Source organism: Buteo buteo, unplaced genomic scaffold, assembly GCF_964188355.1.
Source record: "Buteo buteo unplaced genomic scaffold, bButBut1.hap1.1 HAP1_SCAFFOLD_98, whole genome shotgun sequence".
In the NCBI taxonomy this organism is placed as follows: Eukaryota; Metazoa; Chordata; class Aves; order Accipitriformes; family Accipitridae; genus Buteo; species Buteo buteo.
In genome coordinates this window covers 117,308-136,627 of record NW_027439261.1, presented here as the reverse complement: position 1 = coordinate 136,627, position 19,320 = coordinate 117,308, and the positions used below count along the sequence as shown (strand labels likewise).

Here is a 19,320-nt window from a genome sequence, read left to right as displayed (position 1 = left end):
GCAAAGGGTGCTATAGGGCATGATAGGGTGCTATGGGGCACAATGGGGCACAATGGGGCTCGATATGGTGCCATGGGTCATGATAGTGTGCTATGGGGCACAGTAGGGTGCTATGGGGTGCTGTGGGGTGCTATGGGCTGCAAAGGGTGCTATAGGGCATGATAGTGTGCTATGGGGCACAATAGGATGCTATAGGGTGCTATGGGGTGAAAACGGTGCTATGGGGCATAATAAGGTGCTACGGGGCATGATAAGGTGCTATGGGGCACGGTAGGGTGCTATGGGGCATGATAGGGTGCTATGGGGTGCAATTCGATGCTATGGGGCACAATGGGGTGCTATGGGGCACGGTAGGGTGCTATGGGGCGCTATGGGGTGCTTTTAGGGTGCTATGGGGCACAGGGTTCTATGGGGCACAATGGGGTGCAGGTTGCAATGGGGTGCAATGGGATGTAATGGGGTGCTATGGGGTGCAGGGTGTGCTATAGGGTGCTTTAGCGTTCTATGGGGTGCTATGGGGTGCGATAAGGTGCTATGGGGTGCAATGGGGCACAATGGTGCACAATAGGGTGCTATGGGGCATGATAGGGCGCTATGGGGTGCGATAGGGTGCTATGGGGCACAGTAGGGCACAATAGGGTGCTATGGGGCATGATAGGGTGCTAAGGGCACAGTAGGGTGCTATGGGGCACAATAGGGTGCTATGGGGTGCTATGGGGTGCAAAGGGTGCTATAGGGCATGATAAGGTGCTTGGGGCACAATGGGGTGCTATGGGGCATGGTAGGCTGCTATGGGGCATGTTAGGGTGCAATGGGGCACAAAAGGGTGCTATGGGGCACAATAGGGTGCTATGGGGCACAATGGGGCACAATGGGGTGCTATGGGGCATGATAGGGCACTATGGGGCACAATGGGGTGCTATGGGGTGCGGGGTGTGCTATGGGGTGCTTTAGGGTGCTGTGGGGCACAATGGGGTGCTATGAAGTGCTATGGGGCGCGATAGGGTGCTATGGGGCGCAGGGTGCAATGGGGTGTAATGGGGTGCTTTGGGGTGCTATGGGGCACTATGGGGCTTGATAGGGTGCTATGGGGCTTGATAGGGTGCTATGGGGCACTATGGGGCACTATGGGGCACGATAGGGTCCTATGGGGCGCAATAGGGTGCTATGGGGCACTATGGGGCATGATAGGGTCCTATGGGGCGCAATAGGGTGCTATGGGGCACTATGGGGCATGATAGGGTGCTATGGGCCGCAATAGGGTGCTATGGGGCGCAGGGTGCAAGGGGGTGTAATGAGGTGCTTTAAGGTGCTATGGGGCGCTGTGGGGCACGATAGGGTGCTATGGGGCGCAATAGGGTGCTATGGGGCACTATGGGGCATGATAGGGTGCTATGGGGCGCAATAGGGTGCTATGGGGCGCAATAGGGTGCTATGGGGTGCAGGGTGTTTTAGGGTTCTACGGGGCACTATGGGGCATGATAGGGTGCTATGGGGTGCAATAGGGTGCTGTGGGGCACAATGGGGAGCAATGGGGTGCAATAGGGTGCTGTGGGGCACAATGGGGTGCTATGGGGCTGCCAAGGCCCCGCAGCGGGTCCTGGGTGCTCCCCTGGGACCAACCTGGGTGCCGGGTGGGAAAGGGGAAGTTTGGGGGGGGTTGGGGAGGGGGTGGGGGAGGGGCCCCATTGCATCATTTCCCAGAGAGCCGTGGGGCAGAGGAGCAAGGGCTCCACGCCGTGGCTATGGGGCAGGAGAGGGCTCGCCGTGGGGCAGAGGGTCTGGAGCCGCGAGCCACGCCGGTAGGGCCGGACGCCTTTTCTGTGGGGCTGGGAGGTGTGGGGTGGGGTGGGGGGGGGTGTCCCTATGGGGGTGGGGGGAGTCCATATGGGGCAAGGGGGGGCCCTATGGGGCAGGGGTGGGGGGGTCTTATGGGGCAGGGGGGTCCTATGGGGCAGAGGTGGACTATGGGGTCCCTATGGGACAGGGGGGATCTATGGGGCAGGGAGGTCTCTATGGGGCAGAGGGCTTCTATGGGGCAGAGGTGGAATATGAGGTCCCTATGGGGCAGGGGGGGACTTATGGGGCAGAGACCTATGGAGCAGAGGTGGACTATGGGGTCCCTATGGGGCAGGGAATTCCTACGGGGCAGAGGGCTTCTATGGGGCAGAGGTGGAATATGAGGACTCTATGGGGCAGGGGGGGATCTATGGGGCAGGGGGTTGCTATGGGGTAGGGGGTAACTACCCTATAGATAATGGGGGAGGATCTATGGGGCAAGGGGCAGCTAGGAAGGAGCAAGGAGGACTTATGGGGCAGGGGCTCCCTATGGGGCAGGGGGCAGCTAAGCTGTAGTATGGGGTCCCTGTGGGGCAGGGGTCCCTATAGGGCAGGGCATTCCTATAGGGCAGGAGGAGCTAAGCTGGAGTATGGGGTCCCTATAGGGCAGGGGGTCCCTATGGGGCAGGGGTCCCTATGGGGCAGGGGTTCCTATGGGGAAGGGGTTCCTATGGGGCAGCTAAGCTGCAGTCTGGGGTCCCTATAGGGCAGGGGGTCCTATGGGGCAGGGGTCAGCTAAGCTGTAGTATGGGGTCCCTATGGGACAGGGGGTCCTATGGGGCAGGGGTTCCTGTGGGGCAGGGGTCAGCTAAGCTGTAGTATGAGGTTCTATGGGGCAGGGGTTCCTATAGGGTAAGGGGTTCCTGTGGGGCAGGGAGGAGCTGATCTGTAGTATGGGGTCCCTATGGGGCAGGGGACCCTATGGGGCAGGGGTTCCTATAGGGCAGGGAGGGACCTAAGCTGTAGTATGGGGTCCCTGTGGGGCAGGAGGTCCCTATGGGGCAGGGGTGAGCTAAGCTGTAGTATGGGATTCCTATGGGGCAGGGGTTCCTATGGGGCAGGGGTGAGCTAAGCTGTAGTATGGGGTCCCTATGGGGCAGGGGTCCCTATAGGGCAGGGGGTCCCGATGGGGCAGGGGTCCCTAGAGGGTAGGGGGTAGCAAGGCTGGATCAGGCGTTCCCTATAGGGCAGGGGGTCCTATGGGGCAGCTAAGCTGTAGTATGGGGTCCCTATGGGGCAAGGGGTCCTATAGGGCAGGGGTCCCTATGGGGCAGGGGTCAGCTAAGCTGTAGTATGGGATTCCTATAGGGCAGGGCTTCCTATGGGGCAGGGGTTTCTATGGGGCAGGGGTTCCCTATGGGGCAGAGCCTCCTATGGGGCAGAGGGGAGCTAAGCTGCAGTATGGGGTCCCTATGGGGCAGGAGGTCCCTGTGGGGCAGGGGTCAGCTAAGCTGTAGTAGAGGATTCCTATGGGGCAGGGGACCCTATAGGGTAGGGGGTAGCAAGGCTGGATCAGGTGTTCCCTATAGGGCAGGGGGTCCTGTGGGGCAGGGTTTCCTATAGGGCAGGGGGTCCCTATGGGGCAGCTAAGCTGTAGTATGGGGCCCCTATGGGGCAGGGGTTCCTATGGGGCAGGGGTCAGCTAAGCTGTAGTATGGGATCCCTATGGGGCAGGGGACCCTATGGGGAAGGGGTTCCTATAGGGCAGGGGGTCCCTATGGGGCAGGGGGCAGCTAAGCTGTAGTATGGGATTCCTATAGGGCAGGGGTTCCTATGGGGCAGGGGTTCCTATAGGGCAGGGGTCAGCTAGGCTGTAGTATAGGATCCCTATGGGGCAGCAGTCTATGGGGCAGGGGTCCCTATGGGGCAGGGGTCAGCTAAGCTGTAGTATGGGATTCCTATAGGGTTCCCTATGGGGCAGAGCCTCCTATGGGGCAGAGGGGACCTGAGCTGTAGTATGGGGTCCCTATAGGGCAGGAGGTCCCTATGGGGCAGGGGTCAGCTAAGCTGTAGTAGGGGATTCCTATAGGGCAGGGGTTTCTATGGGGCAGGGGTCCCTATGGGGCAGGGGTCAGCTAAGCTGTAGTATGGGATTCCTATAGGGTTCCCTATGGGGCAGAGCCTCCTATGGGGCAGAGGGGACCTGAGCTGTAGTATGGGGTCCCTATAGGGCAGGAGGTCCCTATGGGGCAGGGGTCAGCTAAGCTGTAGTAGGGGATTCCTATAGGGCAGGGGTTTCTATGGGGCAGGGGTCCCTATGGGGCAGGGGTCAGCTAAGCTGTAGTATGGGATTCCTATAGGGTTCCCTATGGGGCAGAGCCTCCTATGGGGCAGAGGGGAGCTAAGCTGTAGTATGGGGTCCCTATGGGGCAGGGCTTCCTATAGGATAGGAGTTTCTATGGGGCGGGAGGTCCCTATGGGGCAGGGAACGCTATGGGGCAGGGGACGCTATGGGGCAGGGGTTGCAGTAGGGTGCAGAGCGGTGCTGGGGGGCGGCACAGCGGCACCTTGGGGTGCTCTTGGGGTGCAATTAGGGTGCAGGGAGGTCCCTTGGGGTGCAATTAGGCACCCTGGGGTGCTCTTGGGGTGCCAAGAGGTGCCTTGGGATGCTCTTGGGGTGCTCTTGGGGTGCTTTTGGGGTGCAGGGAGGTCCTTTGGGGTGCAATTAGGCACCCTGGGGTGCTCTTGGGGTGCTCTTAGGGTGCAGAGTGGTCTTTTGGGGTGCAATTAGACACCCTGGGGTGCTCTTGGGGTGTAATTAGGGTGCAGGGAGGTGCCTTGGGGTGCAAATCGGCACCCTGAGGTGCTCTTGGGGTGCTCTTGGGGTGCCAGGAGGTTCCTTGGGGTGCTCTTAGGGTGCCTTGGGGTGCAGGGAGGTGCACTTGGGGTGCACGTGGGTGCTTTTGGGGTGCAGGGAGGTCCCTTGGGGTGCAAATCGGCACCCTGGGGTGCTCTTGGGGTGCTCTTGGGGTGCAAAGAGGGTGCTTTTGGGGTGCTCTTGGGGTGCAGATGGGTGCTTTTGGGGTGCAGCCAGGTGCATCGAGGTGCACTCGGGGTGCTCTTAGGGCGCAGGTGGGTGTCTTGGGGTGCAATTTGGGTGCACGGAGGTGTCTTAGGGTGCACATGGGTGCTCTCAGGGTGCTTTTAGGGTGCAGAGAGATGCCTTGGGGTGCTCTTGGGGTGCAGATGGGTGCTCTTGGGGTGCACTGAGATGCCCTTAGGGTGCTCTTAGGGTGCCGGTGAATGTCTTGGGGTGCAGATGGGTGCTCTTAGGGTGCAGACACGTCCCTTGGGGTGCACAGGGGTGCTTTTAACGTGCTTTTAGGGTGCAGAGAGGTCCCTCAGGGTGCTCTTGGGGTGCCCTTAGGGTGCCCTTAGGGTGCAGGTGGGTCCCTTGGGGTGCAATTTGGGTGCACGGAGGTGCCTTGGGGTGCACATGGGTGGTTTTAGGGTGCAGATGGGTGTCCTGGGGTGCACTTAGGGTGCAGAGAGGTCCTTTAGGGTGCTCTTGGGGTGCTCTTAGGGTGCATAGAGGTCCCTTGGGGTGCACAGGGTTGCTCTTAGGTTGCTTTTAGGGTGCAGAGAGGTGCCTTGGGGTTCTCTTAGGGTGCAGGTGGGTCCCTTGGGGTGCAATTTGGGTGCAGGTGGGTCCCTTGGGGTGCAATTTGGGTGCACGGAGGTGTCTTGGGGTGCACATGGGTGGTTTTAGGGTGCAGATGGGTGCCTTGGGGTGCTCTTAGGGCGCAGATGGGTGTCTTAGGGTGCTCTTGGGGTGCACTTAGGGTGCGCTTAGGGTGCAAAGAGATGCCCTGGGGTGCAAATAGGGTGCAGATGGGTGTCTTGGGGTGCCCTTGGGGTGCTCTTAGGGTGCAGGTGGGTGTCTTGGGGTGCAATTTGGGTGCACGGAGGTGTCTTGGGGTGCACATGGGTGCTCTTAATGTGCTTTTAGGGTGCAGAGAGGTGCTCTTGGGGTGCAGATGGGTGTCTTGGGGTGCACTGAGGTGCCCTTAAGGTGCACTTAGGGTGTTCTTAGCGTGCAGAGAGGTCCCTTGGGGTTCTCTTGGGGTGCAGATGGGTGTCTTGGGGTGCACTGAGGTGCCCTTAGGGTGCACTTAGGGTGCCCTTAGGGTGTTCTTAGCGTGCAGAGAGGTCCCTTGGGGTGCAATTTGGGTGCAGAGAGCTCCCTTGGGGTGCTCTTGGGGTGCAGATGGGTGTCTTGGGGTGCACTTAGGGTGCAGAGAGCTCCCTTGGGGTGCAGCAGGGTGCCCCCCACCCCAAAAAAAAACCCCAAAACCCCCCTAACCGCCCTCCTTTTCCCCCCCAGCCTCGGTGACCGTCCCCACCGTCTTCCCCTTGGTGGCCTGTTCGAGCGGCACCTCCTCCGCGCTGGTGGTGGCGTGTTTGGTGGACGGTTATTTTCCCGAACCGGTGAAAGTGACGTGGGACAGCGGGACGTCGCCCGCCGTCAGCCGGACTTTCCCCTCCTCCCGCCGCCCCTCGGGGACGTACACCCTGGGGAGTCAGCTCCGCGTCACCGGCGGGGAACCCAGCCGCCTCCAGTGCACCGTGGAGCACCCATCCTCCGGCTTCAAGAAGACCACCAACATCCCAGGTACAGGGGCGGAGGGGGCGTCGTTGCAACGGCGGCGTAATTGCAGCGGGATCGTAATTGCAGCGAGATCATAATTGCAGCGGGATCGTAATTGCAACAGGCTCTTTTGCTTTGGCATTGCAGCGTGAATGCAAATGCAGCAGGATGGCAATTGCAGCAGGATCGTAATTGCAGCAGCATCGTAATTGCAACAGGCTCTTTTGCTTTGCAATTGCAGCAGGATTGCAAATGCAGCAGGCTCACAGCTGCAGCAGGATCGTAAATGCAGCAGGATCGTAATTGCAGCAGGATCGTAAATGCAGCAGCATCACAATTGCAACAGGTTCTTTTGCTTTGGCATTGCAGCGTGATTGCAAATCCAGCGTGATTGCAGATGCAGCAGGATCGTAATTGCAGCAGGATCGTAATTGCAACAGGCTCTTTTGCTTTGGCATTGCAGCGGGATTGCAAATGCAGCAGGATCACAATTGCAGCAGGATCCTTTGCTTTTGCATTGCAGTGTGGTTGCAATTGCAGCAGCATCATAATTGCAACAGGCTCTTTTGCTTTGGCATTGCAGCGTGATCGCAAATGCAGCAGGACCACAGTTGCAGCAGGATCGTAATTGCAGCAGGATCGTAATTGCAGCAGGATCATAATTGCAGCAGGAGTGTAATTGTAGCAGGATCGTAATTGCAACAGGCTCTTTTGCTTTGCAATTGCAGCATAATTGCAAATGCAGCAGGATCACAGTTGCAGCAGGATCGTAATTGCAACAGGATTGTAATTGCAGCAGGATCATAATTGGAGCAGCATCGTAATTGCAGCAGGCTCTTTTGCTTTTCAATTGCAGCATAATTGCAAATGCAGCAAGATCGCAGTTGCAGCAGGATCGTAAATGCAGCGGGATTGTAATTGCAGCAGGCTTTTTTGCTTTGTAATTGCAGCGGGAATGCAAATGCAGCAGGATCACAATTGCAGCAGGATCCTTTGCTTTGGCATTGCAGAGTGATTACAAGTGCAGCAGGATCGCAATTGCAACAGGATCGTAATTGCAGCGGGATCATTTGCTTTGGCATTGAATCCTGCTTGCAGCTGCACCGAGCTTGCAATTGCAGCAGGAGAACTTGCAGTTGCAATTGCAGCAGGGTTGCAATTGCAGGAGGATTGTAATTGCAGCAGGATCCTTCGCTTTTGCATTGAATCCTGATTGCAGCTGCACCGAGCTTGCAATTGCAGCAGCATTGTAATTGCAACAGGCTTTTTTGCTTTGGCATTGCAGCGGGATTGCAAATGCAGCAGGATCGCAATTGCAGCAGGATCGTAATTGCAGCGGGATCATTTGCTTTGGCATTGCAGCAGGATTACAAGTGCAGCAGGATCGCAATTGCAGCAAGATCGCAATTGCAGTGAGATCATAATTGCAGCGGGATCATTGCTTTTGCGTTGCAGTGTGGTTGCAATTTCAGCAGGGCTGCAATCGCAGCAGCATCGTAATTGCAGCAGGCTTTTTTGCTTTGTAATTGCAGCGTGATTGCAAATGCAGCAGGATCACAATTGCAGCAGGATCCTTTGCTTTTGCATTGAATCCCACTTGCAGCCACAGGAGGGTTGCAATTGCAGCAGGAGGCCTTGGAATTGCAATTGCAGCAGGGTTGCAATTGCAGCAGGATCGTAATTGCAGCGGGATCATGAATTGCAGCGGGATCATTTGCTTTGGCATTGAATCCTGCTTGCAGCTGCACCGAGCTTGCAATTGCAGCAGGAGAACTTGCAGTTGCAATTGCAGCACGGTTGCAATTGCAGCGGGATCTTCTGCTTTTGCATTGCAGCGTGTTTGTAACTGCAGCAGGATCGCAATTGCAGCAGGAGAACTTGCAGTTGCAATTGCAGCAGGATGATAATCGCAGCACGATCGTAATTGCAGCGGGATCTTTTGCTTTTGCATTGCAGCGTGAATGCAACTGCAGCAGGGTTGGAATTGCAGCAGGAGGCCTTGAAGCTGCAATTGCAGCAGGGTTCGAATTGCAGCGGGATCGTAATTGCAGCGGGATCCTTTGCTTTGGCATTGCATCCCGCTTGCCGCTGCGCCGAGCTTGCAATTGCAGCAGGAGAACTTGCAGCTGCAATTGCAGCAGCAGCGTAATTGCAACGGGGTCTTTTGCTTTTGCATTGCAGCATGTTTGCAACCGCAGCAGGGTTGGAATTCCAGCGGGATCGTAATTGCAGCGGGATTTTTCACCTTTGCATTGCAGCGGGAGCTTTTGCATTGAATCCCGCTTGCCGCTGCGCCGAGCTTGCAATTGCCGCAGGAGAACTTGCAGCTGCGATCGCAGCGCGGTCGCTCGCCACTGCGCCTCGCCCGCTGACCTCCCCGCCCCCTTCTCCCCTCCCCCCGCAGTCTCCCAGCCCCAACCCCCCACCGTCGGCCTCTTCCACGCCTGCGACATCGACTCCGTCCACCTCGTCTGCCTCGTCTCCGGCTTCTCCCCCGCCCCCCTCACCGTGGAGTGGTTGGTGGACGACCAGCGCCTCGTCCCCGCCCCTCCCGTCGACCCTGTCGTCCCCGAAGCCGCCGGCAAGACCTTCTCGACCAGCTCCCACCTCAACGTCTCCTTGGAGGAGTGGCAGCAGAAGACCTTCTCCTGCAAGGTCACCCACCCCGGCTCGCACAGCATGCAGGAGGTCACCGGCCACAAGTGCTTGAGTGAGTCCCGCCGACGTCGGGTTGGGTGGTGGCATCTCCTTGGGTTGAGCCCATGTTGAGTTGGGTGGTGGCATCTCCTTGGGTTGAGCAGACCTTGAGTTGGGTGGTGGCATCTCCTTGAGTTGACCCCATGTTGAGTTGGGTGGTGGCATCTCCATGGGGTTGACCCAATGCTGTTGGGTGGTGACACCTCCATGGGGTTGACCCAACGTTGAGTTGGGTGGCGGCACCTCCATGGGGTTGACCCAATGTTGAGTTGGGTGGTGGCACCTCCATGGGGTTGACCCAATGCTGTTGGGTGGTGGCATCTCCATGAGGTTGACCCAATGCTGTTGGGTGGTGGCATCTCCATGGGGTTGACCCAATGCTGTTGGGTGGTGGCATCTCCATGGGGTTGACCCAAGGTTGAGTTGGGTGGTGGCATCTCCATGGGGTTGACCCAAGGTTGAGTTGGGTGGTGGCATCTCCATGGGGTTGACCCAATGCTGTTGGGTGGTGGCATCTCCATGGCTTTGACCCCATGTTGAGTTGGGTTGTGGCTTCTCCATAGGGTTGACCCAAGGTTGAGTTGGGTGGTGGCATCTCCTTGGGTTAAGCCCATGTTGAGTTGGGTGGTGGCATCTCCATAGAGTTGACCCAACGTTGAGCTGGGTGGTGACATCTCCTTGGGTTGAGCAGACCTTGAGTTGGGTGGTGGCATCTCCCTGAGTTGACCCAACGTTGAGTTGGGTGGTCGCATCTCCATGGAGTCCACCTCCCGTTGCTCTGGGGGTCTCCACCCCTCTTGGGTTGACCCCAAGTTCTTTGGGTGGTGGCATCTCCATGGGTTTCACCCCGCGTTGAGTTGGGTGGTGGCATCTCCATGGGGTTGACCCCACATTGAGTTCGTTTGGTGGCATCTCCATGGGGTTGAACCCCACGTTGAGTTGGGTGGTGGCATCTCCCTGGGGTTCCCCCCCCCTTACTTCCGAGCCTGGTGGCACCTCCACGACCTTCACCTCCACCGCTTCCCCCTTCCAGGTGCCCCGGCGGACGCCAGCCGCATCCAAGTCTTCGTCCTTCCCCCCAGCCCCTCGGAACTCTACGTCTCCCAAAACCCCAAAATCCGTTGCTTGGCCACCAGTTTACCCAGTGACGAGGGGATGGTGGTGAGCTGGACCCGGAAACAGGGCGGCACCCTCCGGCCCCACCTCCACCCGCTGAAGGCCCAGTTCAACGGCACCTTCACGGCCACCAGCGAGGTCCCCATCTCCACCTACGACTGGGAGGCGGGCGAGACCTTCACCTGCACCATCAACCACGCCGAGCTGCCCTCCCCCATCAGCAGGAGCATCAGCAAGAAACCCGGTACGGCCCTCCGGCCCCCCCCCCCCCCCGCCTCATTTGCATAGCATCGTGCCACATTTGCATTGCACCGCGCCTTCCTTGGGCTCGCGTTGCGGCGTGGCGCCTCGCATCGGGTGGAGCAAGGGGGGGGCGCGTCGGGGCTGATTGGCAGCTTGTCGCGCCTATCTTGCGTTGCGCCACGCCTATCTTGCATTGCGCCACGCCTATCTTGCATTGTGCCACGCCTATCTTGTTTCACCACACCTATCTTGCAATGTGCCACGCCTATCTTGCGTTGCGCCACGCCTATCTTGTTTCACCACACCTATCTTGCATTGTGCCACGCCTATCTTGCAATGTGCCACGCCTATCTTGCAATGTGCCACGCCTATCTTGTTTCACCACACCTATCTTGCATTGCGCCACGCCTATCTTGCATTGTGCCACACCTATCTTGCATTGTGCCACGCCTATCTTGTGTTGCGCCACGCCTATCTTGTGTTGCGCCACACCTATCTTGTGTTGTGCCACGCCTATCTTGCGTTGCACCACGCCAATCTTGCGTTGCGCCACGCCTATCTTCATTGCATCCCGCACGCGTCGCATCGTGCCGCGCCCCCGACACGTTGCACCACGCCTCCGTCGCATCGCACCGCATCACGCCCAGGTCGCGTCGCGCCACGCCCGGGTGGCGTCGCGTCACCCGTCGCTCGCCGATCCCGGGTCCCGTCGCCCCCGCCACCTCCTCCCACCCACCCCGCCCCATTCCGGCCCCACCCCCCCTCGCTCACCCCCTTCCCCTCCCCCCCCCCGCAGGCAAGCGATTGGCTCCCAGCGTCTACCTGCTGGGCCCGCCCTCCGAGGAGCTGAGCGGCAACCGGGACACGCTCAGCCTGACCTGTTTGGTGCGAGGCTTCTACCCCGAGGACATCTCGGTGGAGTGGCAGAAGAACCAAGAGACCATGGACGCCGCCACCTACGACACCGTCCAACCCCTGAAGGAGAAGACGGGCGACGCCTCCTACTTCCTCTACAGCCGATTGGTCGTCAAGAGGGAGGAGTGGAACCGGGGAACCACCTTCGTCTGCATGGTGGTCCACGAAGCGCTGCCCATGAAGTTCATCCAACGTAGCATCAACAAGAACCCCGGTAAAAAATGAGGTGGTGGCACCGCCGTCGGCCCCCCCCTCCCCCCACCCACCTCCGTCATCCCCTCCCCCCAACCCCCTCCCCTCCCCCCCCCCCCACATGTCTTGGGTGGGTGAATAAAGGAGAAGAAGTCAGGCTGGCGTCTGCCTCTGAGTGCCGGGGGAGGGGGGAAGGGGGGCGGAGCCATCGGCATGGCGGGGGCGGAGATGTCAAATGTGGTGGGGGGGGGGATGGGGAGACATCAAACATGGTGGATGGGGAGACAAGAGATGATGGATGGATGGACATCAGACATGGTTGGATGGATGGATGGATGGGTGGATGGAAGGATGGACATCAAACATGGTGGATGGATGGATGGATGGACATCAAACATGGTGGATGGATGGATGGATGGACATCAAACATGGTGGATGGATGGATGGATGGATGGACATCAAACATGATGGATGGATGGAAGGATGGATGGATGGACATCAAACATGGTGGATGGGTGGATGTATGGAAGGATGGACATCAAACCTGATGGTTAGATGGTTGGGGAGATGTCAAACATGGTGGATGGATGGATGGATGGATGGATGGATGAGGAGACATTAGATGAAGGCTGGCTGGCTGGACATCAAACATGGTGGATGGATGGGTGGGGAGACATGAGATGATGGATGGATGGACATCAAACATGGTTGGATGGTTGGATTGATGGATGGATGGATGGATGGACATAAAACATGGTGGATGGATAAATGGATGGATGGATGGACATCAAACATGGTGGATGGATGGATGGATGAGGAGACACTAGATGAAGGCTGGATGGATGGAAGGATGGACATCAAACAAACATGGTGCATGGATGGATGGATGGATGGATAAGGAGACACTAGATGAAGGCTGGATGGATGGACATCAAACATGGTTGATGGTTGGATTGATGGATGGATGGACATCAAACATGGTGGATGGATGGATGGATGAGAAGACTTCAAACATGGTGGATGGATGGATGAGGAGACATCAAACATGGTGGATGGGTGGATGGTTGGATGGATGAGGAGACATTGGATGGATGGACGGATGGATGGACATCAAACATGGATGGATGGATGGATTTGGAGACATTAGATGATGGATGGATGGACATCAAATATGGTGGATGGGTGGATGGATGGATGGATGGATGGGGAGATGTCAGATGGCTGGACACCAGCCATGATGGATGGATGGGGAGCCATCAGACAGTTGGCTAGATCGGGAGACCTCGGGTGGGTGGACGGACGGACGGACACCAGCCATGGCTGGATGAGGACACAAGAGGAAGAGGGAGGGATGGATGGATGGACGGATGGACAGGGAGACATCAGGCGGATGGATTGATGGAGAGATATCTGGTGGGATGGATGGATGGACGGACGGACACCTGGATGGACGGAGGGAGGGATGGATGGGCAGATGGACACCTGGATGGACAGGAGGGTTGGTTGGTGGGTGGATGGACAGATGGACGGATGGACGGACGGATGGGTGGGCAGATGGTTGGAGGAAGAGCTGGATGGACAGCTGTCGGCAGGCATGATAGCCCGACAGACGGATGGACAGGGAGGAAGGGGAGGTTCCCCCCCAACCGTGGGGGCAAGACGGGGGAGTCGCACCCATGGGAGGTGGAGGGAGAGACACAGGGAGAGGTGGGGGGGTGGGGGGAGATGGATGGAGGTGGGTGGAGAGGGATAGAGGTGGGCGGAGATGGTTGGAGAGGTGGATGGAGATGGTTGGAGATGGTTGAAGATGGATAGGGATGGTTGGAGAGATGGATGGAGATGGTTGGAGTTGGGTGGAGACGGACAGAGGTGGATAGAGATGGATGGAGATGGTTGGATAGAGGGATGGAGATGGTTGGAGATGATGGAGATGGTTGGAGATGGATGGAGATGGATGGAGATGGTTGGATAGAGGGATGGAGATGGTTGGAGATGGTTGGATAGATGGTTGGAGATGGTTGGAGATGGATGGAGATGGTTGGATAGAGGGATGGAGATGGTTGGAGATGGATGGAGATGGTTGGATAGATGGATGGAGATGGTTGGATAGATGGATGGAGATGGATGGAGATGGATGGATGGATGGATGGAGGTAGAGATGGATGCAGTTGGATAGAGAAGATTGGATAGGTGGTTGGAGATGGTTGGAGATGGATGGAGATGGTTGGATAGATGGGTGGAGATGGTTGATAGATGGGTGGAGATGGTTGGATAGATGGATGGAGATGGTTAGAGAAGATTGGATAGATGTGTGGAGATGGTTGGAGATGGTTGGAGATGGATGGGGATGGATGGAGATGGTTGGTTAGATGGGTGGAGATGGATGGAGATGGTTGGATAGATGGATGGAGATGGCCACAGATGGATAGAGATGGATGGAGAAGATTAGATAGATGGATGGAGATGGCCAGAGATGGATAGAGATGGTTGGATAGATGGATGGAGAAGACTGATAGATGGGTGGAGATGGATGGAGATGGATGAAGGGTTGGAGAACAGGCAGATGGAGAACTATGCAATGGGATGAGTGGATGGACGGATGGATGGATGGACAGATGACCCAAGAGAGGAGTGCCTCCAAGGGGCAGACGACCGACACCCGTCCTGAGGCCGCAGGGCACGTCCCACCCTCCCACCCCCCAACCTCACCCCACCCAGGTCCTCCGTGGGCGGAGAAGGGGTCGGGCGCAGATGGTTGGCTGGACGGACGGAGGCGTGGTCGGACGGACGGTTGGGTAGAGGCGTGGATGGAGCGTGGGTGGGACAGAGGGGTGAGGGACAGGAGGACACCGAGGACGGGCAGAGGGACAGGCAGCTGCCGGACGCTCACCCTCTTCCTCCTCCTCCCAGATTTCAGCCTGCCCGAAGACTTCTGCTACGCCGACCCCGAGAAGTCCAACGGGTCCTGGGACACCATCGCCGTCTTCATCACCCTCTTCCTCCTCAGCGTCTGCTACAGCGCTACCATCACCCTCTTCAAGGTGAGGTGGGGAGGGTGGGAGGAGAAGAGCTGGAGGTCCCAGGGATGGACGGGGGGGTGGAGGGATTGCTGGATAAAAGGATGGATGGTGGGATGGATGGATGGACGGACAGACAACTAGATGGACGTGTAGGTGGACAACTAGATGGTTGGGTAGATGGATGGATGGATGGTTGAGTAGAAGATGGACAACTAGATGGTTGGGTAGATGGATGGATGGATGGTTGAGTAGAAAATGGACAACTAGATGGTTGGGTAGATGGATGGATGGATGGTTGAGTAGAAGATGGACAACTAGATGGTTGGGTAGATGGATGGATGGATGGAAGGATGGATGGTGGGATGGAAAGATGGCTGGACGGTTGGGTGGATGGAGAGATGGATGGTCGGGTGGATGTTCGGCCGGTTGGTGGGCTAGATGGACAACTCGATGGTTGGCTTGAGGGTTGGGTAGATGGATGAGTGGATGGATGGATGGTGGGATGGGTAGATGGATGTGTAGATGGATGGATGGACGGTTGGGTAGATGGACGACTCGATGGTTGGATGGACGGTTGGGTAGATGTATGACTAGCTGGATGGTGGGACAGGTAGATGGATGATTAGATGGATGGATGGTTGGGTAGATGGTTGGGTAGATGGATGTGTAGATGGATGACTAGATGGATGGTGGGACAGGTAGATGGATAATTAGATGGATGGATGGACGGTTGGGTAGATGGATGGTTGGTTGGTTGGGTAGATGGATGTGTAGATGGATGACTAGATGGACGGATGGTGGGACAGGTAGATGGATGATCAGATGGATGGCTGGATGGTGGGATGGGAAGATGGACGATTAGATGCCTGGATGGCTGGATGGTTGAGTAGATGGATGTGTAGATGGACGGACGGATGGTGGGACGGGTAGATGGATGACTGGGTGGATGGTTGGGTAGATGGATGGATGGTTGGTTGGATGTTTGGCTGGTTAGTTGGGTAGATGGACGACTAGATGGTTGGCTGGTTGGGTAGATGGGTGGATGGTTGGCTGGGTGGATGGGTGGATGGACAATTGGATGGATGGATGGATGGTGGGACGGGGAGATGGATGACTAGATGGTTGGGTGGATGTTTGGGTAGATGGTTGGATGGTGGCATGGATGGTTGGGTAGATTGATGCGTAGATGGATGGATGGGTGGATGGTGGGATGGATGGATGGTGGGATGGGTAGATGGATGATTAGATGGCTGGCTGGCTGGTTGGGTAGATGGATGGTTGGGTGGATGTTTGGCTGGTTGGTTGGGTAGATGGACGACTAGATGGATGGATGGTTGGGTGGATGGGTGTGTAGATGGATGACTAGATGGATGGATGGATGGTAGGACAGGTAGATGGATGATTAGATGGATGGATGTTGGGACGGGTAGATGGATGATTAGATGGATGGATGGTTGGGTAGATGGATGGTTGGTTGGATGTTTGGCTGGTTGGGTAGATGGACAACTCGATGGTTGGCTGGACGGTTGGGTAGATGTATGACCTGCTGGATGGTGGGACAGGTAGATGGATGATTAGATGGATGGATGGTTGGGTAGATGGTTGGGTGGATGGATGTGTAGATGGATGACTAGATGGATGTTGGGACGGGTAGATGGATGATTAGATGGATGGATGGATGGGTAGGTGGATGTTTGGGTGGATGTTTGGCTGGTTGGTTGGGTAGCTGGACAACTCGATGGTTGGCTGGAGGGTTGGGTGGATGGATGTGTAGATGGATGACTGGATGGACGGATGGATGGTGGGACGGGTAGATGGATGACTAGATGGTTGGGTGGGTGGGTGGATGGATGAATGGATGGTTGGGTGGATGGATGGATGGACAACTAGGTGGATGGATGGGTGGTGGGACGGGGAGACGGATGACGATGGTTGGGTAGATGTTTGGGTAGATGGATGGTGGCACGGACGGTTGGGTAGATCGACGCGTAGATGGATGGATGGATGGTGGGATGGATAGATGGGTGGATGGTTGGGCAGATGGGTGGATGGTTGCCTGGCTGGTTGGGTAGATGGATGCGTAGATGGACAACTAGGTGGATGGATGGGTGGTGGGACAGGGAGATGGCCAGGTAGACGGTTGGGTGGAGGGTGGGCTGGACGGACAGCAGGACGGCTGGATGGACCACAAGATGGCCGGCTGGTCGGTTGGACGGTTGGGTAGATAGATGGATGGTCAGACGGATGGTGACCACACCCAGGTCCCCTGAGGTGCCACGCCCTGAACACGCCCCCCCCCCCGCTCCCCAACCTATAGGTCAAGTGGCTCCTCTCCACCGTCATCCAGCTCAAGCAGGGCCCCACCCGCGACTACAAGAACGTCATCCAGCGTGTGGTCTAGGGGGGGCGTGTCCCCCCCGGGGAGGTGACACCGGGGGGAGGGCGGGGCCACCTCTCCCATTGGCTGCTTGCACTGAGTGACAATAAACCCCCGCGCCCGGCAAAGGGGGAGGGGATAGGAAAGGGGGGGTAGGGGCGGGGGGGGGGTCGTGCATGGGGAGGAGAACGGGGCGCAGGCGCGCACGGAGACGTTGCACGGGCGGCACGCGCGTGCACGGAGAGGAGAAACGGGGTGCGCGCGTGCACGGGGAGGAAGACGAGCTGCAGGCGTGCACGGAGGGGACTTTGCACGGACACACACGCGTGCACGGAGAGGACGATGCACAGATACATGCATGCACGGAGAAGAAAACAGGGTGTGCGCGTGCACGGGGACAACATTGCATGGACGTTGCACGCATGCCCAGAGAAGAAAACAAGGTGCACGCACGCACGGAGAGGACGTTGCACGGTTGCACGGAGATGATGCGTGGGTGGACGGAGAGGACGCCGCGAGAACGCGCGTGTGCACGGAAAAGACGGGGCGCATGTATGCACGGAGAAGACGCCGCACGGGTGCACGCGCGCACGGGGAGGACGTTGCACGGCTACACGCGTGCACGAAGAGAACGGGGTGCAGGCGCGGACGGAGAGGACGTCGCACGGAGGCGCGCGTGCACGGCGAGGAAAAATGGGGTGCACGGGGGGGGCCGACGCCTGGGTGCTCGCACTGGGTGCAGGGAGACGGAGGGTGGCGGAGGTCTCCTCACCTCCGCGACGGGTGGCAGATGTTTCCTGTCCCATCCCAAGGGTGTCGCGTGGGGCCTCAAGATAGCACCCGGGGGTGGGTGGCACCTCGGGGGGGGGGGGGGGAAGGGGGGGGCGGGGGAGGGGGCCGTGATGACTGGGCAGCAGCCACCAGGTCTACCCATGGAGGGGGGGGGTAAAGAGGGGGGGCACACTGGCCACCAGGTCTACCCAAGGGAACGGGCCATCAGGTCTACCCAGTGCGAACTGGCTGCCAGGTCTACCCAGGGCAATTGGTCATCAGGTCTACCCAGGGGAACTGGCCATCAGGTCTACCCAAGGGAACTGGCCACCAGGTCTACCCAAGGGAACGGGACACCAGGTCTACCCAGTGTGAACTGGCTGCCAGGTCTACCCAGGGCAATTGGTCATCAGGTCTACCCAGGGGAACTGGCTGTCAGGTCTACCCAAAGGAACTGGACACCAGGTCTACCCAGGGGAACTGGACACCAGGTCTACCCAGGGGAACCGGACACCAGGTCTACCCAGGGGAACTGGCCGTCTGGTCTACTGGGGGGGGGGGGGGGAGTGGGTGGAGCAGGGGCGGGCAAGCTGTCTCTTTTCCCCAGAAAACCCGCCGATTTAGAGCAAAGCCACCACATTTGAGCGTTATTTGCATCTGCCCAACCGCTTCGCTTCGTTTCACCCGCTATAGCGCTAAAAAACCCCTTTTTACCCTGGTTTCGGCCACCCCACCCGTCCGCTTCCCACCAGAGGCCTCCTGCTGCGAAAAGTCGCTATTTTCGGCTCCTTCAGCTCAAAGTTGTTGAGTTTATTCCCCGGCTTGTCCTCAAAAGCTGGGCTGACACCTGGCGCTACGAAAATACTGAATTTCTGGTGGAAAAAATTTGCATTTTGTGGTAACAACCCTTATTTCATGGGGAAAGTACCCATTTTGTGGTAAAAAAGTGCCTCATTTTAAGGAAAGAAAACTTATTTTATAGAAAAACCCCTCATGTTATGGTTAAAAACCCCTCAATTTATGGTAAACCCCCTCAATTTATGTAAAAATACCCTCATTTTATGGTCAAACCCCCTCATTTTATGGTAAAAACACCCCCTTGTTTTATGGAAAGAAACCTTATTTTATGGTAAAGAAAACCCTCATTTTCTGGGAAAAAAAATCCCTCATCTTATGGAAAAAATTATCATTTATGGAAACAAAAACTCATTATATGAAAAAAACCTAATAGTATGGTAAAAAAATCTCATTTTATGGGAAAAAACCCCTCATTTTATGGTAAACCCCCCCTCATTTTATAGAAAACACCCTCATGTTATGGTAAAAACCACCTCATTTTGTGGTAAAAAAAACCCACCTCATTTTATGGGAGGAAAAAAACCCAAACATCTTTTTTATGGAAGCCTCCCTCATTTTATGGAAAAGAGTCTCATTTTATAGAAAAAACACTTAATTTATGGAAAAAAAACCCTAATTTTATGGTTAAGCCCCCCTCATTTTCTGGTAAAAAAAAGCCCTCATTTTATGGTAAAAAACCTGTCATTTTTATGGTGAAAAGAAAT

At 57.0% G+C, this 19,320-nt stretch overlaps 1 gene segment (V, D, J or C); it reads left to right on the top strand.

Annotated features, from left to right (window-relative positions):
• The first annotated feature begins 52 nt into the window (after window positions 1-52).
• On the top strand, window positions 53-17,011 carry LOC142027957 (Ig gamma chain C region-like). The segment is given in 8 exon segments: window positions 53-102; window positions 1,705-1,802; window positions 6,164-6,451; window positions 8,832-9,137; window positions 10,158-10,484; window positions 11,280-11,612; window positions 14,501-14,718; window positions 16,928-17,011. Coding segments are annotated over 8 exon segments (1,704 nt in total).
• Window positions 17,012-19,320: the final 2,309 nt, after the last annotated feature.